This window comes from Pavona decussata, unplaced genomic scaffold (genome assembly GCF_977016875.1).
Source record: "Pavona decussata unplaced genomic scaffold, jaPavDecu1.1 SCAFFOLD_94, whole genome shotgun sequence".
Lineage (NCBI taxonomy): Eukaryota > Metazoa > Cnidaria > Anthozoa > Scleractinia > Agariciidae > Pavona > Pavona decussata.
This window is the reverse complement of record NW_028145511.1, coordinates 1047877-1073555: the sequence shown is the minus strand read 5'-3', so window position 1 is coordinate 1073555 and position 25679 is coordinate 1047877. Positions and strand designations below refer to the sequence as shown.

The 25679-nt window shown below is 39.4% G+C and overlaps 1 protein-coding gene across 3 annotated transcripts; it reads right to left on the bottom strand.

The window, feature by feature from the left end:
• Positions 1-586: 586 nt before the first annotated feature.
• Positions 587-25008, bottom strand: LOC146473275 (alpha-1,6-mannosyl-glycoprotein 4-beta-N-acetylglucosaminyltransferase-like). Of its 3 annotated transcripts, none has more exons than XM_085118490.1 (4): positions 24592-24982; positions 4472-4537; positions 3866-3964; positions 587-1938 (listed from the first exon to the last, which is right to left on the bottom strand). In XM_085118490.1, exons 1-4 carry the CDS (start codon positions 24809-24811, stop codon positions 806-808), a joined length of 1518 nt encoding a protein of 505 aa, XP_084974616.1. In that variant the 5' UTR covers positions 24812-24982; the 3' UTR covers positions 587-805. The 3 variants fall into 3 exon arrangements, with proteins under 3 accessions (XP_084974616.1, XP_084974615.1, XP_084974614.1); XM_085118489.1 differs by lacking the exon at positions 24592-24982 and adding an exon at positions 11642-11919; XM_085118488.1 differs by lacking the exons at positions 587-1938; positions 3866-3964; positions 4472-4537 and adding exons at positions 17910-20203; positions 22142-22240; positions 22528-22611 and having other exon boundaries at positions 24592-25008.
• Positions 25009-25679: the final 671 nt, after the last annotated feature.

The following is a 25679-nucleotide window of genomic DNA, read 5'->3' as shown; positions in this document are numbered from 1 at the left end:
ACAATCTAGTGTACTATGGATGTAAAATTTAGCTTTTTATCGCCCGACCTTTATGTTTTCCTAGCTCTGTTTATCTTTACGGATTTTTTTTTTTTTTTTTTTTTTTTGCGCTTTAGCACATTTCATTTAGTTATATTTGAAAAAAACACTTTGTTAGTTTGTTCATAACAAATTTGAACCATAGAAAATATACATCAAAATATAAAAGCGACAATGTTATTTTGAAATGTATCTCATATAGTCTTCGAGTCATTTTACTGAAATCGGTGAAATCAAAATCAAAATTTTAAAAATCTTAACCCGAGTTAGGCCCAAGCTTCACCTGAGACGAACTAAACACAGCGAATTACGTTGAATTCGACATTTGACTCAACTGAGTTCCTCTGATGATCAACACGTTCTGTCCCTCTTTCTCAGACGGATAGAACGTGTGAACATCGACTGCATGTGGGACAAACGTCGATCTTTTTAATTTATGAATCGAGCTTAATGACTAAATCCCGCTAGCCCAAATATCCGTTTTAACTGCTCTGGATTTAGTTCGACGAATTGCGTTCAACGTTTGACCCAACAGTCGCGGTTTACCCATTTGGGTCGACCCAAATTCCAATTTTGATCGTGTCATATGTGAACTTCGGCGTTTGACCCGAGCCTTCATCGGGTGAGGCTGACGGATAGGTGTAGCGATTCTGCACAGTATAGCTAGATTCGCTTAAATGATTTCACTTATGGTAGTAAAATTAAAGCATGCTGGACCTTGCAAAGCAAGAGCCGATCAGGTACCGTTTGTAAGGTTTGCAAGGTCTTACCACACGTCAATTTCACGAAAGTAAACCCATTCTGTTTGCGGCTCCGTTACCAAGATTCTTAAGCAAACAACCTCTTTGGACTTGTCTAGAGAAATCTTCACTTTTCCACCAGTGAATGTATCGAACGTCTCGAAATTTCCACACGAATCACCTTCAACTGGCTCAAAGCTTGCTTGTAGTTCCGCAGCCTTTAGCATATCATTCTTTGCTTGATGGCATCCTGTTTCCACAAATACTTCTTCTACAGATGTTGGCTTGTCAAATTTTATCAGGACATAATCGTCTCTTCCAGGATTTTGTGCCCAGAAGTACCCACTGCCCTTGTTGTACGCATCTTGTGGTTGTCCTTTGTGAGAAGATATTGATGAGGTTACAACGGCAGGAGGATTGCGTCCCATGTATTTCTGGTCATATTGGTCAAAAAATGGTTCCTTCTGGTGTATACCGGACATTCCGTTTTCTTTGAGAGAGGATTTATCGCCAATGTGTTGAAAAAGCGACGATGGAGGCAATCGATCTTCTGGTTTTGGTTCCTTAATTTGCCGCCAAATTCCCATCAGCCAATCAATGGGCATTTCATCATACATGAGGTAGAAATATGAAGCGATGTTTCCAAGATCTTGTGAGCGAAAAACTTTCGCCTTGCTCCCTTTTATCGTAGCATCAAGAAAAGACCAAGGCTTAACATTTTCCGCATTTATGAACTCCTGCAGTTTGGGAAAGAAGCTTGGCGATGATATGACATCATCTTCGAGATGAACATAATACTGTGATAAATCTTTACAGTAACACATTACAAAAGTGGCATCAATGTTTTCCTTTGAGCGCCAAGTTATTCTTGAATTAGAGTCGCCATATTTCTTTTTTAAATTTCTTAGGGGTGGATAATATTCTGGATACGCTTCTATCACCGTCACAAGCCCCTGATCAATATATTTACCGAAAGATTTCAAAATCTCCGCTTTTGCTCTGGATTTTGGTGGCTCGTGAAGATCAGCGAGGAATATCGCAATGTGAGTGTTTTTCTTGTCCGCCTCGCTCAAGTTGTCGATCAAGCTTTGAGTGGTTCGTAGCAGATAATTATCTCCAGAAGGCCTTTCAACTGATGCAATTCCAATTGAGAGATATCCTTTGAAAAGAAAACAGAAAATTGTTGAAGCTGGCCTCTCACTGAGGCTCTGGGGATGTTTCTCTGCGTATGCTCATTGCTCACTGATCACAACCGAGATACAGTAAAAACCCGCATAAAAGAACCTAGGTTAGTCTAAAAAGGTTCTTACATAATTTGTGTCTACTGAGTATGAGAGCTATTTAGGTTCTTAACTAAAGGGTCACGCGAATTTGATGTCATTTCGAAACCTAAAGATGTTTGTCTGTCAAAGGAAACCAAAAAAAAAAAGAATTGTCTAGTGTTGTAGTAAATTATCACTGCACGAAAAAACGCCTTTGCGCACATCAAATGTGTGGTCAAAGATTGTCAAAGGCCGCCTTTGATTACCTTTGATTCGAATCAAAGGTGGCAAAGGCCGCATCTGATTCACGGTGGAGTCAAATTTGTTTCGAATCAAAGATATCATATATTTGATCCACCTTTGATGCGCGTCATAGACGGAGTCAAAGTTGTTTGATTTCAATTTGACGCACGTCACAGGTATGGTCAAAGTTGTTAATACATTTGAACTCACGTTTGATTCGAGTCAAAGGTATATGCAAAGGTGTCACATATTTGATGCGCATCAAATGTGTTGTCAAAAATGTTATTATATTTGACCTCATCTTTGATACGGATAAAAAAAAGAGCAAATCCATTTTTTCGTGCAGTGTATGTTTCCAAAATGCGCTAGAATAGATCACGAGTAGTTCCTTTCTAGAATTAATTTGGTTTCTTTTCCCTCGTTGTTCTAGAATTATTTTGTAGCTAAGTGAAGGTCTTATTTCACCATTTTTAACAAAACAGGTCAAAAACCCAATGACACTTCGCCTTTAAATCGGGTCTTATTTTCTCAAGACGAAAAGGTGCTTGCTACTGGTCCAACGACTACATCGTTATGAGTGCGGTCCCTTACTTCCGTATAATATACGAATAATCATATCTAATAAGTCTGCATTAGAGCGGTTTTCACTTGAGTGTCGAAAGTAATTTCGCGTTTGCTTTGGTTTTGCATTACTACGCTCTGTGGTTGGTTAACAAAACTCGTGCCACTCTCTCAACCAATGGGAATCCAAACGAAAACCAATCGTGTTTTGGCCGCTCGCGTTTTCCCGCGCTTGGCGCCAGTTGCATGTATTTGCTTCGAATTCTGATTGACTCGTTGTGTTGTTTACATATGTTGCTATTGGCCAGAGTAACTACTTTGGTTTTGGTTTTACGACACTCAATTGAAAACCGCTCTATGAGCAAATGCAAACCCTGCGCTGCTTTATTTCAGGGTTTTTTTATGCCCAGCACACTACAACGAAACTCGGCAGTATTTTCCCTGTCTCTCCAACTAAGAGCCTGCCTACAATTAATATAGCTGAAGTTTTTTCCCGCCAAAGCGCACGTATTCATTGGCTTGTTCATAGTCACATGACATCTAACAACCGAACTGTTTGCTGCGACGTTTGCTGTTAAAAGCATGACGAGCGTGTGACAAATTAGAGAGATTAAGAATCGCGTTTACGGCAAACGGCAAACGTGAGATTCGCGTTTGTGTTTTCTTGAAATAAAGAGTACAAAGATGAGAACACTGCAAACTAATTCTGGCCTTTGATGCTAACGCAAACTACTCGATTTGACAGAGAAACTGAAAACAGCAAGCCGTAAACGTCGTTCTTAACCTCTCGAAAACTATGACGTCAGAGGGCAACAGTGAACAACCTCGTTCTATATAATATTTCAGATAGGTAACACACGATGGATTTGAAAGTGTTTCACTGGTTAGTGTAGCTGCTTCTTCTATGGGACAAACAATTGAGCTTTCAAATGTTGGCAAGTGAGCGTGCAGGCGGGATTGCATTTGCGCGAACGAACAGACCGCTTTTACGCGAGCGAAGACCAAGAAATGAACACTCACGTTTTCCTTGTGGGTATTTCCCCAGCTTTGTCACTTTGGAACTACTCATGATCTCAACCGCCGGACACAGAGAGTGGCTCTGCAGTACGTTTGGAGGCTCTACAAATCAACAAGAGTGTCAACAGTTATACATCAGCTGAACCGGCGAGGAAGAAAGGACTCATACAAAGGTTTAACATAGCGAATAAAACAGAGAACGAACCAGCCAACACGGTTGGAGAATTCTGGATAGCTCAGATCCAAAATCAGAAAATGGCCACAGAAAATTGAGGGGGATGGTTTCTAAAGAAACTGTGCTGCTGTGTCGGTGGGGAGTAGAAACGAATGTTTGGTTTATCAACAGACTTGATAACTAAAGGTAAATTGGCCACCGTAATGAGATACAAGTGCTGACGTTTCGAGCGTTAGCCCTTCGTCAGAGCGAATCTGAAGGGCTACCGCTCGAAACATCACCTCTCGAATCCCCTAACGGTGGCCAATTTACCTTTCCTTATCAACTCTGTTGATAAACCAAACATTTAATTTTAAAGAATGGACACAGATACGCGAGAGAAAACACTGTGTTTTTAGTCACACAGTCCCCACAAACCTTGATGCGAGACTTACCCTTAGGTATTTTAATGCGGTCTGCAGTTGTACTGTTGCTTGCTGGCTTCACTGCGCTTCTCAAGCCTAAATATCACAGAGAAGAAAATGTTAGCTCACAGTACTACGACTAGCAATCACGCCTGGCCTCAGTACAGGATTTAGCCCGAATGGAGATAAGGGCCCGTTTCTCGAAAGCACCGATAGGTTTTTCGATTGGAGCCAAGTTTTGGTCAGCTAAGTTAGGCTGTATAATTAAGTTAAAGTTTATACCGGTCATGGTTTTAAACTGCTGCTTTCAAAATCCCTGAACTTTGCTCTCTCTTTACGAACAAACAGCCAAGTGTTTGCGACTTCAAAAAAAAAATGACTCCAAACGTATTAACGAATATTCAAGTTTGAAACAAAATTCTCCTAATTTTGTAAATGTTTCATGCAAGGTATGTCTTCTGGACGCCCAATTTTCGGTGCTTCCTTTTGCTACTGCGCACATCTTCTGCGCATCTCGGGATCGGGTAAAACGGCAGTGCCCGCTGAAACAAACAAAGATATTTTTGCGCGGTTTATAACTACCCGGGAAAAGCAAACCTTGGCAAGGGTTATTGAAATACGAAAAGAAACTGAGGGGTGATGACACATTTTTTCAGAGATAATTAAGCTTCAATTTGGGTAAAAAAAAAAGATGCCACAAATTGTTTTGTATTTAATCTGTTTTTAAAATAGTTGCTTAATTATCTCTAAAAAATCCGTAGTTACCCCCAATTTTCTTTTTGGATTCCAATAGCCCTTGCTAAGATCAGCTTTTCCCTCACAGTCACAAACTGCGCAGCAGCATGATAACAGAAACAGAAGCGTAGTATGAAACGGAAACATAATCAAGTTTCCCTTCATAAAGCGGCAATAACTACCACTTGTCATCGACGAATGAAACACACAGAAGAAGAAGTTAAGTTAAGAAGTTAAGAAGTTATGCAGTACAGTGAAAACATGTTCTCTTCAGAAGACCCGCACCCTTCAAAAACTCTATTTTCACTGGACACTTAAAACCTGCAGCTGCATTGTGTTTTTCTAGGGCTGGGAGCATTGTTCTGTTGTTCGTTTTTTTGTCCTCTCGACCAACCATGTAAGACGTTGCAAATGGTACAGGTCGGCCCGTTTTCTTATCCTAACTACATTTAGTATTGGAGAGGAGTATTGCTTGGGGTGAGCTCTGTTTGCTGGGATAGGAAATAATGGCAAAACCTTGACACAACTAATTTGGATGAATTCTAGCCAGTGGTGCGGCCGTTTATTTCAAACACTCATACAAAGCTTTGGACTCAGTGGAGATCTAAACATACATGGCATTATCCCAGCAACGGCGAGGGCACACCCGCCATCCAGAGACGAAAAGAAAAAGTGAGGGAGGGGAGAGAGGGGAAATGACCTTGACTTGCTTTGTAAAAGTAGTGAAGAGGCGGATCCCTCTACTGGGCACATGGCTTAAAAACCTACACTGTGATGTCCGGATGACAGCATAAGTCCCTCAACCGAATACTGGTTACAGATTAAGCAATCATTGTGACAGTCACAAAATAATTTATTCTCTTAGGAAAGAAGTCCATTAATTTCTTACGCACTGCAGTTAGAACGGAGGCCAAAAAAAACTGCTATAAGAAACACCCTGTGGGAAAAAAACAATGCAGGAAATCTGGGTAACAGGCTGGCAGTTCAAAGATCATCATCAGTTTAAATAAATGACTTGAAGATTCAAAGAAATGTACTGAGTTTCAAGAACAACACTAGGTATATACAGCTGTGTCGACAAAGGTTGTCCAAAACAAAGCGTAAAAGTGTACGCGACAATGTCCAAAGTTAGTCTGGGAAATACTCAATAAATTTCAATAAAAGCTCTGAATCCATATTGCCCGCCATCTCAAGTCTTCGCTGTATGGTCGAGGCATTATGGACTCTGAGCTTTTATTGAAATTTATTGTCTATTTCCCAGACTACCTTTCGGCATTGTCGCGTACGCTTTTACGCTGTTTTGGACAACCTTTGTCAAAACGGCTGCATGTGAAAGAGAAGTGATGTTATATTTTTAGCCTGGTAAATAAATTATAGATTAATATTTTCAGTCAGTAATGCAGGCATACTCAGAGAAAACAAGAAATCCATTTTGGAATTGAAAAAAGTGCCTGTCATACCCATCCCCCAACAACCTGATGGTGTGTGGGGTGAACAGTAATAATTATTTTTGGAGGGGCTTATATTTGGAATTTGGCAGTACTTTGAATGTGAACCCCACTGCATGGGCTATTTTACCTGGCATTCACGAGATTCATTATTTTGCTTTACTCAGTTGTGTGTGCAATGAATGCACAAGTTTTTGAAGGGGTTTATATTTGAAAATTATTTAGCAATACAGTGAAAAGAAAATCCATGACATTGGTAATTTTACTGGGTATTCAGTAGACTTATTTGCTTAAGTCAGTCGTGTATGCATGGCATGTCAAAGAAGTCAGCGACTACCGCAATAGTTGCATCAGCTTGAATAAATGCAATAAATGCCATGCGAACCACTACATGCTTCGGGACTAGTCACAAAAAGATGGTGTGACTTTGTTTTGGTGACCTTCTGTTACATTACTTGACATCACACCGGAAGTTGTCTAAGCTGATGTTTTGACTGAGTGAAACCAGGAGACCTGGAGAGGTAAGCGACATAAAAAATACGAGATAGAAAAAGTAGAACTAGAAGAGGTGCATTGACCACATACATAACAGCCACTTAAAATCCGAGTTTTCCCAACAGGAGTCAAACCTACAACCTTCTGATTACAATTTCGGATGCTCTACCACTGAGCTACAGGAGACTCGTGGGAGCTAAGGCCATTATACTAGGTTCATGGGACAAAACATCCTGCAATCTGCGGAAACACTGGCTATGTTCTACTTTCAAATTCCAGAATTTTGTTTATTACAAATTCCATGTCAATTAATACAAGAGGGCAAAAACAACCCAACTCTGCTAAATTGCTTGCTACTCCTTCCCAAGTGAGAATCACTGAAGCCTCAATAGCAAACAGTATGAAAATACAGTCAAGCCTCCTATAAACTGACACCCTTGGGGCCAGAAAAAGTGTCCGCTTAAGAGAGGTGTCCGCTTATAGGAGGTTAAAAATGTAGTGTTTGTATGTAGCTGAGAACATGACCAAGTGTCCGCTTACAAGAGGTGTCTGCCTATGGGAGGTGTCTGTTAGCGGAGGTTCAACTGCAGACCAATAATAATTATTATTTCAATATATTAAAATTCGTACTTGGCTGCGAGGCTTAGGGAAAAAAGCGACAGAAATTACACTGAGGTCCAGCTAGAGATGCTTTTTTTCATTTTTTAACTAATTGTACTCATGTTAGCCCTGTTAATTAGTCCGTCTCTGCCATGTGTTTAAATGCCGCCGGGTTAGTTGATTCGACGTAAGCTCTCTCGATGAGCACTTAGTTGCTCTTAGAGCAAATGTCATGTTCAAATATTGTTTAAATAAAAAAAAGCTAGAGATGCATAATGAGTAATTCATTTTATTTTATTTCCCTGGCCTCGTAGCCAAGCTAGAATTCTAATATATGGAAATTGGTCCATTTGAAAGCAGTATTTTTCAGGTCAGTGACACAGCATAATATTTTATTGGAAAAAGAAAATCCAGGTTCTCCCAACAGGAATCAAACCTATGACTGTTTCTGGGAGAACTAGGATTTCCTTTATCTGAGTATGCCTGTGTCACTTTCTGAAAATAAACTCTATCATTATTTTAGTCACCTGGCTTAAAACCTAACATCACATTTCTTTCACAGTATCAAATTTCTCAGTATATCATTATCTGACCTAGCCTCCCTCGCAAATGCTCTTTTGGCTCATCACACAAATCATCTTTATATATGTGACCAAAAGCACAGGTTATGGGGATCACAAAAGATAAAAGGGGAGGGGGTAGGGGGTGATGTTTGAACAAATTCCTTCAATCTGTACCATAAAAAAACATGGAGACCAGTACTGAGAATCTATATGTTGATCAGCACGTTGCCTGCTTGCATACAAGGCTGGCAGTTAAATGATAATCAGCTGTTTCAATAAATGACCTAAAATTGAAAGAAATAGACTTTGTTCCAAGAGCAAAAATCACTGGTAGATCTTGAAATTATCTGAATTATATACAGGTTCAAGCAGTTAACAGATCTAGATTCTGATGAGTGAGGTTGTATTCCAACTACTGGGATTATGCTGTCAGGAACATGGAGGGCGTATGCCACATGTGTGAATCTGAAACAAAAACATAGTACCAAATTTAACGTATGCTACAGGTAGGTATAGATGCACCAATTAGACCCGAAAGAGGCACTGGCATTTGTCACTGTTCCTACACTGTACTTCAGTATACACCTAATAGCGTTAATGTACTCACGACAATAGGGTTTGCTTTGAGGGGAATTCCTGCTCAAAAGAGTTGATTAAATCTTGGCAAACCAAGACAGAGTTGATAAGTAATTTGGCCACCGAATCGAGTTGATAAGTTAATTAAAGGTTTAAACATCAGCACTTGAATCTCATATATGGTGGCCAAATTAAGTTATCAACTCTGTGGACAAAAGAGAGTAAACACTGCCATACCTTCTCTACAACAACTAAGGCCTAGTTCGTGAGTCGCATTTCAGTCGAATATAATGCAGACGAAGTTAATAAAAGAAATTAAATTCGTCGGTAAAGCAACGTATGAATCGGTTCATGGAATTAAATTTGTTCAGACGTTTTATCCGTCTACTTCAGATGGATAAAATGTCTGACATGCGTGTGAGTTGAGACGCCGAAGTTCAAATGCATAGAATTAAATACATAAATTTGAAAATAGTTACATTAACGTAATATCGATTTGCTGTTTTCTTGAATCTGGAATCATCGTAAGTTATCCACACCAAGTTCCAGCATCCTATTCAAGTCAGTTGAATTAAATCCGTCGTCTAAATTGAATCTCTATTATCATTGTCTTACAGACAAACTCAAAAATTCGTCCGAATTATATTCAAAGTATGAACTAGGCCTAAGCCATTGTAATTGGCATCTCATGCATGATGTAACAGCATAACCTGGTTACGAATGACACAGAGCACTGCTTTCCACCACAAGTGTTGTTCCATGACTCATGCTAACCATCCAAGCCCCTAAACTCCACCCTTAACAAACAGGTGACAAAAGCTGCACCCTTTTGGTTTGAGGTTTACAATTTTTAAATGACATAATTTACAGAAAAAAACAAGCATAATCTTGTACCTAGATCTTCTCGACCAAGTGGTCCAGAACTTCACAAATATCAATACGTTAAATTGAGATTGTTGCTATATCGCAGATATCGATCTCCTGCTCGAAAATTGCCTCTCATTTCCACGTGTATTCTCGCAAAATCACTGGAGAATGCCCCCAACTGAGTGGTACACGTGGTGTTGGTAGGGTGGAAAACGGAGATGAAATCCAACGCAATAGATCGCCTCAAGCCAAGAAGAAAAAATAATTAGACTTCTGCCTTAATTTGCAGTTCGCAGAAGAAAGGAATTTTTGGTAAAACCGTAAAAAATACCTCGAACATTAAGTTAACATTTGCTGACAAAATGTTTACAAACGATCTAAATTTAATGTATTTAATGTAAGCTTAAATGTATTTACAAACAAGAAGTGGATACTTATCTGGTGTAAGTGCACATTGTCCCTTGCAAGCAGCGACTGAAGCTCGACAGGGCAGAGAATGGCAGCAGACGCGGTAAAAATATCATTCGTTTCCGCAAAAGCGGAAGAAACCTACAATGCGCACGATATCCCGGATGACTGCACGAGTGCTGGATTCATGAATATAATTGCGTGACAGTCGCAAGAAGTGTATTCACTGTCGAAGTCGAGTCGAATCGTGTCGAAAATTTCACTGATATCTTTGTCCGATGTGGCCTATAACACATGTTGTTAGTCTTTCTCCATATTCTAAATTCAGGATTACAAATCTTTCATTGTAAGTTCCTAACAAGATGTAAATTGACCTCACTTATTACACGGATTTACATGTGATGTCCACTGAGGCCAACGTTGAGTCCCCGAGGAATAACTCCCGACATCACAACACATTCTAAAACAAAATTACCCATCTTTAATCTATTCAGTGCACCAACCAATTTCCGCGTTCACAGATGTGTTTTTTAAAAGCAATTACCCTAGCTGTCTGACAAGAACTGAATCGGCGAATTAAATTTTGTGTTCGCTTTAATTAATTTGCCGAGCTGCAAATTATGTCTCTTGAATTCAGTGTTTCTCCCTCCGGTAAATTTAATAATTTCTTTCAGAAAAGCATCCTGAATTCTTTTTGGTTCTGTAGCCAGATATTGTCAGGCTTCTTTCAATATTTTTGCGCGCTTTTGGGCTTTATATATCCTCGGTTGCGTGAAAAGATTTTCGACAAGAAATCAACGGTGGCTCTCCGAAGGTTGGGCTTCAGTTCAACTTTTTTTTACATCTCTAGAATACCAAATTCGATGAAGTAAACAGACAGTCTTCTGCATGAATTAATTTTGTTTTGTTTGGGACCGAACAAAATTCAAAATGACGGACGCACAGAAAGATAGATGGCGCTTTCTTTGTAATTAGCCCAGTTCAAGAACTATTTGGTCACTATTCCTTTACGGTTAATCACATCTTCGGTGTTGTATGTCTTGTGTAAGCATATTTTTTTAAAAATCTGTTTACCCTCTGCATTGCTTCCAAGTCTTCAAAATGTACATTTCTAAGCCATAACTGCAATTTCAAAGTGAAGGCAGCTCAAGTTATCGAGAGGATGTATTAAATGACGAATTCCTTAATATGGCTTCGGTTTCTAAGGTACATGTATCAGTATATACGGCATATAGAACCCCAGTGCGCCAAACAAGAACATGTTAAACGCCAATTAAGATTTGAAGCCCACAAAATGTTCTTAAATGCAAAAGTTCTGGTTGTTTACAATGCTAGAAACCCATCATTTCACGCTGTACGAACAGCTGCCTCAACACTGAACATATTTGAGTCAGTCATCGATCGATGAAGGTCTTGCACGACTTGTACCGTATGACTCGCTCCTCAATCCATCGAGTTGCGATTTGTCTCAATTAAGCAACGATGTACTAAGGTTTAAATATTCATACCTGTAAACGTATTCTTCCGCAGTATTTCAGACTGAAGCTTTGCTATGTCATAGTTGTTAGACTCTGTTGTCGGAAGTTTGCTTTGACGAAGGAAAATTGTGAAAAAGGCGCACACAACTAAGGACCACACAACCAATGCTGTTAACACTAAACGACAACATTTCCTCCTTGGACAACAAACTCCGCACCATGAACATAATTTGCCTGTTGAAGACATCATTAAAGTGTAGCACTTGTCTTTTCGTGATACTCGAAGATTATTCAGAACGCCGTCGCTTACATGCTGTCACGCGGATCACGTTGCTTATTGTTTCATTTTTCCTGTTAATAAATTAATATCTAACAGGTGAAATGAGAGAGGCGCGTGACTGCTCTTCGTCGTTCGAATTTTCCGCTGCTAACTCGATTCGCCGAAATCGCTTCGAATCGGCCTAAAAAGCTGATAAATGACAAAGAATACAAGAAGCAACAGGGTAAGTTGACTTAAAATTGACAAGACAACGCTAATTTCTACTGTTATATACAAATCCTTGTAACACAACACCTCCAATGAATGAATGATCCTGTCAGACAAGACTGAAGAGGCACCGTCACGTGTCTCTAATCTTGACCCTTACTTGGGCCGCTTGTGATTGTGCTCGGTAACAAACACTTTCCCGTTCAGAAATAGCATTTTATTGGGGATGACCTTTACTGTAGCACTGAACAAAACTAAAGTAAGTCGAAACTAGACCTCTAGTGATGACAGCTAAAACCATGTTGTGGGGTGTGTGCCTAATTCATGTTTTGACAAACCAAAACCACACAGTGTCCTATTTTCCCGGGTATTTTTGCGTCGGATTTTCGAGACTCGTACGCTTTGGTCGAACTCCCTCCATAACTACCAACAGGGGGGGGGGGGGGGGCGTAGTCAGGGTACCGCTCCCCTCGGTAGTTTAGGCACTCTCCCCAGGTTGCCTTGCGGGAGTTCGATTGAAGCGTACGAGTCTCGAAAATCCTGCGGTTTTTTGCTCATTTTTTTTTTTTTTTTTTGGACATGGACAACGGGCCCCTGTATCCAGGGTACACCATCTTAACATGAAACAAAGACAGCAGGGAATATTCATACTAAGTGAATCAGCCATATTTTCACATAGGATCACTGGAATGACCTGTTATAGCAAAGGAACAAGGTAAGTTAACGTGTAAAAGCAAGATATAACCTACTATGAGAAAATATGCCATATTTTCACATAGTACGTTACATCTTGCTTTTACACGTTGACTTACACCATCTTACGCAGTGAAAAACAAATTGAATTTTTATGTCGTTGTTATGTACGTGAAAATTTTCAAAATTTAAAAGTGTAAATGTCATTTTGAAATTTATTTTTTCAGTCTAGTGATTTTACCTAAACCAGTGGTATTTTTAAATTGTACAAGGGTTGTTTTTTGAGATTTCATAGTCTCTTTCATAAATATTATTATATTTACCATGTTCGCTCGGGCTGTAAACAAATTCGTATGCACTTTCCGACCTGGTTTCTGGAATCCATAACCGTTTCTGTAAAATTTATACCTGTTATTTTCAGACTGTAAGAACAAAATGGTCAAAATCTATAAAATCGGCTACCAAGTGCATTTGGTAGACCACTCGACTCGCGTTGGTGTTCTACTTTTTGCTGTGCTACAACGTGCTCACGAGAGCCAACCAGCTCGAAACAGCTGTCCACGGTTGCCGCGTTCTGTTGTTTCTCGGTTTGGGCTCTATCGTGTCGCTGTCGTGTTAAGTTTTCTACGCAGTCGGATCAGCCTTGCAGAAATTTGAGTCATTTTCGTTTTAAGCTGATTAGATCTTTTACAGATCCTGCGTATACTTGCAGCATTTTCGTTGGCGGTTCCTTGCTTATTGTTTGCGAAATCTATACCCTATTTCAGACGGAAACAACTCCAAACCCATACCCCTTGAGCTGCACATCCTCCCCCCCCCCCCCCCCCGGAATGAAACATTACAAGACGACGATTAACCATGGGCGGAATATTGCTCAGCGAGACCACAGGTAAAGTTCGGCGAAGTCGCGAGAAGAATGGGGAAGAGGTTTTTCAATTCCTCGTCCCCATTCTTTTCGTGGCTCCGCGGGCCACCACAAACTCCAACAAAACCCAGGAAAGTACCCAAGCTCAGTATTCAGTTGTGACTGTTTGGGACAACAGCATTCGAAACCATCAATAAAATTATATGTATTAGATAATTGTATTTTAAACTTTGTGCTTTGCCTCCAGTTTTTTTTTTTTTTTTTTTTTTGCACTAGTACTTACTATTTTATTAGTTGAAGTTAAATGATTGCTTAATATTTCCTCTCTTTATGTGCAAACAAGCAGCCTGCTCACTCTTTTCAATGTATGAATTTATTGGTTAAATAATTTGTGTTCTTACTGTATTTGTCCTTCTCTCTTGAGTATCTAACCAAACAGTGTGAAATAAAATGATTTTATTTTATTTTTAGGAAATTGAAAGATTTGTTAGATACCTCGGGATTGATCTTTTTTAGTACGAACGTAACTCGACAATAAGACTTAAAGCTTCAGTTCAACTTGTTTTCATTGCCAGAGTGCCTAATCTGATGAACGGACAGTCTTCTGCGTCAATCACTTTTGTTTTAAATGTAAATACTGTATATGAAACATATATTTTGAACTGCGGATGAAAGATCAAATAGAAGAAATTCAGCCTCAGGCTTTCTGTTCGCAACGTAACTGCGAGGATCTTTCTTCTATTTGAACAATTTTTTTTGTTTGGAACTGACCAAAATATTCAAAATATTGTTTGAAGAGACGTACGCGCAGAAAGATATCCCTGAGATTCGTTGTTTATTTTTCAATTACCTCAGGTCGATAAAAATCCAGATTTTTTTTTATTTTATGCACCATTTCAATAGTTTACTACAAAAGGAAATTACGATACATCACAAAAGTAACATAAAGACAACATTGCATTACATAAATCATCAAAGGTAAAATGTGCGCAGTGACCAAAGGAGCTTAGGCTTTCGAGTTGGTCACTGCCACTTGCAGCTAACTGGCTTGTAACGTGCGACTAACTAATAGAACAAAACAACAGACAAGAAAATTAAGAGTGCATAAAATCATACGATAATTTTTAAATAAAAACAATAGAAATGATAATTACAGTAATAGCGAGGGCAGAGAAATCAAATATACACGTTGGGTATCTAAAAGGTACAATTTGCATTGCTTGTAGAAGCTATTCATTGATATGGGAGTTTTTTTTAATCTAGAGATAATTTTTTCCCAAATTTTAGACCCATCGTATTTCTTCGAGATAAACTCCTGTGGTTTTTCCAGTGCATCGCATCTTTGAGTAACAACATTGATACTTGATTTCAGCGCCAGGACCTCTGCCTTAATTTCCTGTCTTATGCTTGGCAAAAACTCTTCTTTCCATAATTTTCGCAAGTCTTGTATCCTTAGATACCTCCTGCTAAATATTGCCTGATGTATGCTCATTGTTCAAAATGTAGTGAACCCTTTTACGCCCCCCTCCTAGTCTACAAAACTTACATTTTTAAGTCATAACAGCAAATTCAAGGTTTCTGACGAAGTCACATTACCCTCCTCAGCTTCAAAACGGCTGCCAGGGAGGCTAAGTTAAATATGGCGTCGTTTTCTAGGGATACATTAAGAACCCCTGATTAAACAAACGCGTCATTAAACGCAAATCAAGATTTCAAGGCCACAAAATTTTGTCTCGTCACTCTCAATACTAGAAACCCCTTATTTCTTGCTGTACTTACAACCTCGCCACTGAACTGACCTACAGTATTGAGTGACAATATATGCCACCGATGAGTGGTTGTTTGGTGACCTGACCTTGTCTTAAAATAAGCAGTGATGTACCAAAGTTTAATATTCATACCTGTAAGCGCGCTCTTCCGCAGTATTTCAGACTGAATCCTTGCTACGTCATAGATAGACTCTGTTGTCGGTAGTTCGCTTGGTTGAAGGAAAAATATAAAAAAGGCGAATGCAACCAAGGACCATAGAACCACTGTTGTTAACACTAAACAGAAATTATTTCTTTTTGGACAGCAAACTCCGCACCATGAAAACAATTTGCCTTTTGAAGCCATTATTAAACTGAGGCACTCAAGCGCACTTGTTGTCGTGGTAAGGAAAATTATTCACAAAATATTCGATTTGTGACACATCATTGTCAGTTGTTTTGTTGTATTCGGGTGATTGATTCGGGGACATATAATGAGAAAAGCGATTTCCTGCAGTGCCTCATCAGTATTGCGTATTGTTTCGTTTTCATCTTCGTTGCAATGTTTACATCACCTATAAGATGATAAAATACAGCATGGAAGAATTCGCTGCATGTCAAAATAAAGCAAACATCAATCATTCAAAATTTTATTGAAAAAAAATATATATATTTTGACAGCACCACATAACTTTTGCTCCCAGATTGCACTTGGCAGGCAACTTTCCAACTTTCTGCTACAGTTTGGGAAGAAATTCACTACAGAGTCATAGCGTGATTTCGTCTCCCACTGCCGGATGATGCTTTAGAAATCCAAAATTAACTCTGTAAGTTATTTTTTTCCATCTCAAGGACAGAAAAACAAATTAAATTTTTATGTTGACTGTTCCTCATTTGTATGGTAAATTTAAGTCTTCCTTTCTTGCAGTATTGCTATAATCATAACTTTTAGGTATATTCCTTTGCGATTAATTATTATTTATAAATGCGCACGATGCACAGCATGGAGAAACAGTATTCTGAACGGTTTGCCTGCGGAAAAACCACAGGCACGCGCGCGTTATTCAACAAGCGCTTCAATACTTCTTATCAATCCGTAGAATTTGCAGGTCTGCAAAAGAATACTCAAAGTGATGACCCAGATCATGGCCTCTGTTGATGTACATGTGTACAGTTATGTGCTTATTGACCTGGCCTTGAAAGCGAAAGGTGAAAGCGAGGTTCGCGTTGACCATGTTTTGATTTGATACAAAACGCCATTGCTTTTCACTTAGAAATCTTGTGTTCTTATGCTTTGCAGTTTGTATTTACATTTGAAAAGCACTGAGGTTTCTACCAAAACAAATTCAACTCCACTCCAAGCTTTAAATTGTAACTTCTCTTACCACAGGGTCAGTCTCAAACATATCCTGAAGAAGAAAGGCCGTGCCTTTCGAAATATTGGAAAATATACTTTCCTGACCGTGAAATCAGCCTTGCTCTCTTTTTAAGATTATTTGTTACTGAGCACACCGTGTCAGAATCTTCCTTGTCATCTATGCATTCCGAATGTTTTATTCAGGCTGCTTTTTACAGGTTAGCAAATTTACCGACGGTTCTGATATACGGGTTATCAAACGTGTTCTAACTTTGAAAACTGAATCAGTGACTGACACGGAACCCCATTAGGGGTACTTCAGGTTAAAAGTGACGGAAAGTTTTTGGAGGGTATGGAATTCACGATTTCGGGATTTTTGGGGGGTATTCCAAAAAAAGGGAAGATTCCGGTAAAAAAAATCTTTTCTGAGTGTTTTTAGTGTTAGAAAATTCAACATGGGATTTTTTTTTGAGGGGGGGAGGGGGGAGTGTGATTAATTTTTTTGGATTAATTTTAATATACTTTACATCGTGTCACTCCTCTCACGGGAAAATGGGAACCTACAATTGACCTTGCTCCCAATGTGTGGCTTCATCGCTCAGTTGGTAGAGCATCGCACCGGTAACGCGGAGATCACGGGTTCGAATCACGTTGAAGCCTGAATTATTATTATTTTTTTTTTTTCAGGCTTCTAATTTCCAATTGCATAAATTGGAAAATTCACTGCGATGATCACTTCTCTATTTCATCTTTAATTTTGGTTCAGGGCTTCACGTCCAAGGGATTCAGTGTTTATGTGTTAATTTACAACCACATTCACACCTCACCGTCACTTTTAACGCAGAGTACCCCCCCCCCCCTCCCCTAGACTGTTCACAGTCCCCCTAATTCTCGAGACCGGTACGCTTCGATGGAGCTGCCGCCATCTTTTGAAAAAGCGAGCGCGATCTGGGAAGAGTGTCTAAACTACCTCTATACTAACACCCACTTCCGCTCTCCTCGGTAGTTTAGACACTCTCCCCAGATCGCGCTCGCTTTTACAAATCAAGATGGCGGCGATTCCATCGAAGCGTACCGGTCTCAGGAATCCCACGGAAAAATAGGGGGACTGTGAACAGTCTACCTCTCCCCCGGCATGTAACCACATCTTCATTTGATATTTTTTTTTATTATACTCTCCACTCTTACTGTTACATAAGCGCAAAATACAAAAGTTGGAGGTATTAAAAACATAGACTAACATGTAGTTCAAAAACACAATTCAAACTTTACCTCGAGTAAAACTAATACTGTGCCCCTTTAAAGAAAGTAAATTGATAAGAAAAGTAACTAAGTAGAATAGAAAAAATTGGAAAGATATAACTGAAGGAAAACAGAAAACAAACAGAAACGAAAATAATTGGAATAAAGTGTCATTAATAATGAGCAAGAAATGTATCATCAACATTGAGCAAGGTAATATTAATTTTATAGAGTGCTTTTCTAAACATTTTTTAGTAGGTTTGTCCATAACTGTCCGATCTCGTACCAAGAGCCCTCAGGCTTTTTGGTCAGCGGGTAAGCGCCAGGAGAGACTTTAGAGAATTCGAAAAAATTTAAATTTTTTGATTGGCTGCTCTTTATAAGCTACGTAACGGCTTCCATTGTTTTACCGCAAAAATCCTGCGGTAATAAAATTCCAATACCCCAGAGTCTCTCCTGGCGACTAACCGCTGACCAAAGAGCCTGAAGACTCTGGGTACGAGATTGTAACTGTCTGAGGAATGTAGTTCTTAGTGTTCTGGGCCCAGTTGCCCGAAGCACTGTTAGCGCTAACCCGGGTTAAATACCATAACAACCTATAGGTTTTAATACCTCTTAACCAATGGTTAGCGCTAACCATGCTTCGAGCAACTCAGCCCAGTGGTGTAGACAGGTGTCAATCAAACAATTATAAACCAGTGTTCTTAATCATGAACAGATTTGCTTGAATTTATAATTAATGAAACAATAGATAGGGTTTCGCCTTTGACAGCAAATGACTCACTTAAAACGGGATTCAAAAGAGTTTTTGAAGGTTTCATTTATATTTTCCGTCTGCATAAACATGTCAGTGTCGATTGAAGCTGAAAGTTTGACCTCGAGAAAAGATATTACTGCTCCTCCTAATTGGCAGAAATTTGCCTGACGGGTCAATATTTTAAAATTCAAATGGCCAAAGAGTTGCCAGGGAAAGGGAGTGTTGAAGTTCGAATTGGCAAATTGTTTGGCGGGTAAAAGTAGGGTATACTGGCCAGCCAATCAAGGTTTTTTTGTACGGTTTGAAAGTCTTACCATACATCAATTTCACGAAAGTAAACCCATCCTGTTTGCGCTTGCGTTACCAAGATTCTAAGGCAAACAACCTTTTTGGACTTGTCCAGAGAAATCTTTGCTTTTCCACCTCTGAATGAACCGAACGTCTGGAAATTTCCACACGAATCACCTTCAACTGGCTCGAAGCTTGCTTGTAGATCAGCGGACTTTAGCAAATCATTCTGTGCTTGATAACATGCCGTTTCCACGAACACTTCTTGTACAGAGGTTGGCTTGTTAAATTTTATCAGGACATAATCACTTTGTCCAGGATTTGTCGCCCAGAAATACCCACTGCCCTTGTTGTACGCATCTTGTGGTTGTCCTTTGTGAGAAGATATTGATGAGGTTACAACGGCAGGTGGATTGCGTCCCATGAACTTCTGGTCATATTGGTCAAAAAATGGTTCCTTCTGGTGTACACCAGACATTCCTTTTTCTTTGAGGGAGGATCTATCGCCAATGTGTTGAAAAAGCGACGATGGAGGCAAACGTACTTCTGGTTTTATTTCCTTAATTTTTCGCCAAAGACCCATCAGCCAATCAATAGGCATTTCATCATACATGAGGTAGAAATATGAAGCGATGTTTCCGAGATCTTGTGAGCGATAAACTTTCGCCTTGCTCCCTTTTATCGTAGCATCCAGCATAGACCAAGGCTTTACATTTTCTGCATTTATGAACTCCTGCAGTTTGGGAAAAAAGCTTGGCGATGATATGAGGTCATCTTCGAGATGAATATAATACTGTGATAAATCTTTACAGTAACACATTACAAAAGTGGCATCAACGTTTTCCTTTGAGCGCCAAGTTGTCCTTGTATTGGAGTCGCCATATTTCTTTTTTAAATTTTGTAGTGGTGGATAATATTCTGGATACGCTTCTATCACCGTCACAAGCCCCTGATCAATATATTTACCGAAAGATTTCAAAATCTCCGCTTTTGCTCTGGATTTTGGTGGCTCGTGAAGATCAGCGAGGAATATCGCAATGTAAGTGTTTTTCTTGTCCGCCTCGCTCAAGTTTTCGATCAAGCTTTGAGTGGTTCGTAGCAGATAATCTTCTCCGTTAGGCCTTTCAACTGATGCAATTCCAATCGAGAGATATCCTTTGAAAAGAAAACAGAAAATTGTTGAAGCTATAACTCTGGAGGTACAGTTGAACCTCTCCACAACGGCCACCTTGGGGACAGAAGAAAGTGGCCGTTGTGGAGAGATGGCCGTTATGGGGAGGTAGGGGTGTAACATGACACTTTTCTTTCGGGAAGTACAACATGTTTATTGTGCCAAGTTCATGCTTACTATAGCCTATAATGGCAATCCAATCTTAAATAATATATACAGACAAAATACACAATAAGACGTAAATAATGTTTCGAATCAAAATTTGACAAAATGTTAACAAGACGAAACGAGCAAGGTTCGCAACATTCGCTGTATTATTGTAGACAATTTATGCTTACTGCAGGACATAAATGGAACACAATCAAAATACGTATATCATTAAAATGGATATAGAAACGTAATGTTCCGAAGACAAATGTCGATCACTGCACCAACTTATAAAAAAGGTTTTTACAAGAAAGAGCTGTACTGGCCGTTGTCGAGAGGTTATTTTGGCAGTTGGGACGCACTTTAGTGGCCGTTGCCGTTGTAGAGAGGTTTAAACAAGAGGTAATGTATGGACTGTCCGCCGGGACAAAAAAAAAGTGGCCGTTGTAGAGAGGTGGCCGTTAGTGGAGGTTCGACTGTAGTCGGGTATTCTTTCTCTGCGCATGCTCCTTGCTCGCCAATCACAACCAAGAGATTCATTGATGTACAACAACAGGAGACAATAGACCTTATCAAGGGTTTGGAAGCCATATTGATGGGTAGGCAAACACGTCTTGAAATAACAGTGTTTTTATGGAAACCCTATGTCAAATAATTTTCATAAAACATTGCTTCTGAAAAATTCATGAATTGTAAACTTTAGGCACAATGAAAAGGATTTGACAGAAACTAACCTTAGGAATGTAGCTGTGCTAGAGAGCATCTAGTGGCGTTTTGACATTTCCATACATTTGTCTGTATAGTGCCGGAACCAGCCGTGAACTGCTGTTACAAATAGTTCGCGGGAAAAAATACAGGGAAATGTATGGAAAGTTCAAAACACGACTGGACGCTTTCTGGCACAGCTACATCCCTCCAAATTTTTTTTCTAAAAATCCTTTTCTTGGTGCCAAAAGTTTCCAATTCATGAATTTTTCAGAAGCGATGTTTTATGAAAATTATTTGACATCGGATTTCCATACAAATGACTTAAATTTCTGCAAGGCTGATCGGACTGAGTAGAAAACTTAACACTGATTAGATCTTTTACAGATCCTGCGTATACTTGCAGCATTTTCGTTGTGCCCTTTCCTTGCTTATTGTTTGCTTCCATACAAACACTGTTATTTCAAGAAGTGTTTGCCTATACCCATCAAGATGGCTTCCAAAACCGTGATAAGGTCTATCTCTAGTGTGTCTTGGGGAAGAACTGACGTTTAAAAGTGTCTTAAAACAACTTTTGAAACAATAATTGGGTGCATTTTTCGCATGATAACCAGAATTAGTAATCCACGGCTTCTTCTTTCCTTACAAACATAATGACTTTCGGACCACGGAAAGTACGGACAGCTCGAAACTAGAAAACCGTTTGTGACGCACAAATCAGGTCACGCGTCACGAATTACCAATCATAACATTTCAAGTAGTTTTTGTTCACTGCGCATCCTGCGCATGAGGCTCAGACAAACTAGTCCCCATGCCTTCCCTTCCTTTCCTGTGGTGAGACATGCGAATTCATGACGTCACATAAGAGACAACCTCGTTCCCAGGGGGGGGGGGGGGAAGGGTGGCCCTCTCGATATAAAAGGGCAAGGCACTGCAAAAGAAGTTGACAGAAGTGTAGACGGTGTCTCACCCATAACAAAGTACGTTACCGACGAGAAACATATTACTAATGAACTTGAAGGAGGGATTGTATGTACGCGAACAACGAAGACCAAGAATTGGACACTCACGTTTTGTTTGTGGGTATCTCCCCAGCTTTGTCACTTTGGAACTGCTCATGATCTCAACCTCTGGACACAAAGAATGACTCTGCAGTACTTTTAAGGGCTCTAGAAATAATCAGCAGCTAGAGTGTTAACAGTTATACATCAGCTGAACGAGGAAGAATGAACTATACAAGATTTATAAATAATACTCAGTGTAAATAAATCAGAGAACGGAATCTGGCAACACGGCTGAAGAATTCTTGATAGCTCAGGCCCAAAACTGATAACAGAAAATGCATGATCGATTGCAGCTTCATGTAAGATAATAGTTTTAGAGAATGGATGACACATGCCCAAGAGAGAAAACAGCCGCACAGTGAAATGGCCACAAAGTTCAATGTGAAACTTACCCTTATGTATCCTAGCGTTGTCTGCAGGTTTTTCTACCGACGTAGTGCTGTTGCCTACTGGCTTCACTGAACTTGTTATAGCAGCTAAATACCATAGAAAACAAACATTGACGCGTTAACAAAACTGGTCTAAGTTACAGCGGTTTCTGCTCGTGCGCAAAGATTTCCAGGTGTCCAACGACCGGTTGATTAAAGAGTTGTCATGAATTCTATTGATTGGTGCGGCGAATTTTTGGTTTAGACTTATCAGTGTGTAAGATTAAGTTATCAGGGTTTATAAAGTCCCTCGACATGACGTTCTGTTTAGAAACTGAAGGAGCCAAGTTATCTTGACTTCCAAGAAAAGGATCCCAAACGTTCTATGAATGCCCACGTTTAGAAGAAAATATCAAAAACTCATTTTTTAAACATTTTATGGAAGGCAGGCCTTTTGGACGCCCTATTTTCAATTTCTGGTTAAAAGGTTGCCTTGTTGGGACAACACCCCCACCTGCTTGTCCCGGAATTGGATCTCTTGCTCCATGTCCTCAAGTATATAACATATTAAGGTTCCTAGCTTTTCGCAGCTTTCAATAAATGAAAAATGCAGAACCAGATGTACAAAAGAGAGTTAGGTCTCGGTAACAAAATGTTTCTTTGGAAGCATTTGACACGCTTCTCTGAGACAATTCGGAGAGGTCGTGCAGGCACGATGGGCATGACCTGAAAGCTACCTTAGGAATATAAATACAAGAGACGCAGAAATCAAATGTTTTGATTCCGTCCCATGTGCAGCGTCGTCACCACCTCAGGTGTCTCTCCTTGGTAATCCTGTGTAATCTAGTTCCTTCAAGATTGGGGCGGGCAGTCTACCCTAACTTTCTTTATGGATTCCAATAGCCGTTGTCAAGATTTTCTTTTCATGCATAGTCTTAAGCCGCGAAAAAATCTCTTTTTTTTTTTTTCTTTTTTTTTTTTTTTAGTACATAGCCTGTGAACAGTATTCGTTTCGGGGACATTATGGGATGAGCACTGCGATTTCCCGCAGTACGTCATTATTGGGTGCTGAAATACTTTCTAAACAAAACTGTTACTATGACAACTTGAGTCACCGATGGATAACTCATCAAACAATCTAAAATAGGTAGCAAGTTTCCGTGACAACAGGTGAATCGGCGAATCCACCCCGTATTTCCTAATTGTAGCCGCGAGGTGAGCTGCAATTTCCTCATTGTCTGCTAATTTATTTTCTCTTTCCAGTTAATTTAATGTCTTAATGTCTTTAATGTCTTCTATGGCGCTGTCAGAAAAGTGCGCTTTATCTTAAGGCTATTTTCCTCGGTTGATTGACAAGAACGAAGCTCTAGTATAATCAGCCGCCAAAACAAAGTCCAATTGATATTTTTTTTATCTTCACAATGCCCAATTCGATTAAGTAAACGGACAGTCTTCTGTACCAATAAATTTCAGTTTCTTTGGAATCGAACAAAGTTCAAAATATCGTTTTGAAGAGAGAGACGTACCCACAGACACGGATAGTGATCCAATGTAAATTTTTAAATTGCAACGAGTCATTAACTATTCCGTTAGATATTGGTCGCGTGCATACTTAATATTCCTCAAATATATAAGTTAACTATATTCACAATCAACGTTGGCCATTAACCTTTAAAAATTACATTTATAAGTCATAACAGCAATTTTAAAGTTTGAAGACAGCTGAATTTTTCGAGCATATGCAAAGACGATAGAAAATCCAAAATATTTTCAAAATATTTCACTGAATATGGCACGATTTCTAGGCTGTACTGGCGTTTTAAACAAACACATGCTAGCTCCACAATTTAAGATTGGAAGCCCACAAAATTTTCTTGAATACGAAAGCTTCTGATTGTTTACAATACTAGTCAGTTCTTGTTGTACTTATACCAATAGCCTCACTACTGAACATACACTTTTTTTTAATACACTCAAGGGAGAATATTTGTAATCAATGATCTTTAAACTAAATGTACGACTCGCGCTTGATTCCACCGACCTGAGATTTGTCTTAAGCAACGGTGTACTAATGTTTAATGTTCATACCTGTAAGCGTATTCTGCCGTAGTATTTCAGATTGAATCCTTGCTACGTCATAGTTATTAGACTCTGTTGTCGGAAGTTTGCTTGGTCGAAGGAAAAATGTAAAAAAGGCGCATAAAACTAAGGACCATAGAACCACTGCTGTTAACAATAAACGGTAACATTTCCTCCTTGGACAGAAAACTCCGCACCATGAACATAATGCGCCTGCTGAAGACATCATTAAACTGTAGCACTTATCTTTCGTGATAGCGAAAATTATTCACAAAGTGTTCGATTTTTGGCACGTCACCGATCTATTGTTATATTGTGTTCCGCCAGTAATTGTTTCGAGGCAACATACAAAATGAGCAAAGCGATTTCCCTCAGTGCGTTGTTATTAGCTATTATTGGGTATTATTCAGTCGTTTTGGTCTTCGTTGTAGTATGATTACATCACCTTGAAAATACAGGATAGAACAGAATACGCAGAGTCAATATAAAGCAAAATCAGTTATGCAAAATTTTTCTTCAAACAAACAGCGCCTCGTAACAGTGCTGCTCTCAAAATGAGATTGCACTCGTCAATTTGTGAACTTTCTGCCACCGTTCAGGAAGAAATTCACTGTAGAGTTATTAGCGTGATCGTCTAATAGCGCTTTAGAAACCAAGATTAACCTTGTTGGGTCACACGGCGATTTACTCAATTTGCAACACGCCATTTCGCTATTCAATATATATCCGCTTATCATCTCTCCTGTTGTGCTTTATAATTTCCTGTGCGAGTATTGGCTCCTTCTCACGTACTGAATTTTTACATTGACTTAAGTTGACTGTTCCTCTTTTGTATGGAGAATTAAAGTATGTTTCTGTTTATATTTCTGCGTATATTTCTGCATGCGGTGAAATCGTGACAAAGTAAGCCCAGTAAGTAACATGGATTAGCAGCTCAGTGAAAATTCGTCAAACTTTACTTCGCATCAGTGACCGGACTTCGCATATTATTAAAGTCGGCAACTTGAAAGGATTCACTCGACTGTACTGAAAAAGGTGGTGATTGGTACCTTTACCTATAATTCTTAGCGAACGAAAACCCTAAAAACGCTCATCAA

Bases quoted from the DNA above. Each gene is read 5' to 3' on its own strand.
- LOC146473275 (XM_085118488.1), bottom strand. From the start codon at position 24,811: ATGATGTCTTCAGCAGGCGCATTATGTTCATGGTGCGGAGTTTTCTGT. The intron at 22,612-24,591 runs GTATGAACATTA...TATGGTATTTAG, and splicing joins ACGGCAGAATACGCTTACAG to CTGCTATAACAAGTTCAGTG. The intron at 20,204-22,141 runs GTGAGTGTCCAA...TTCTTTTCAAAG, and splicing joins GAGATACCCACAAACAAAAC to GATATCTCTCGATTGGAATT.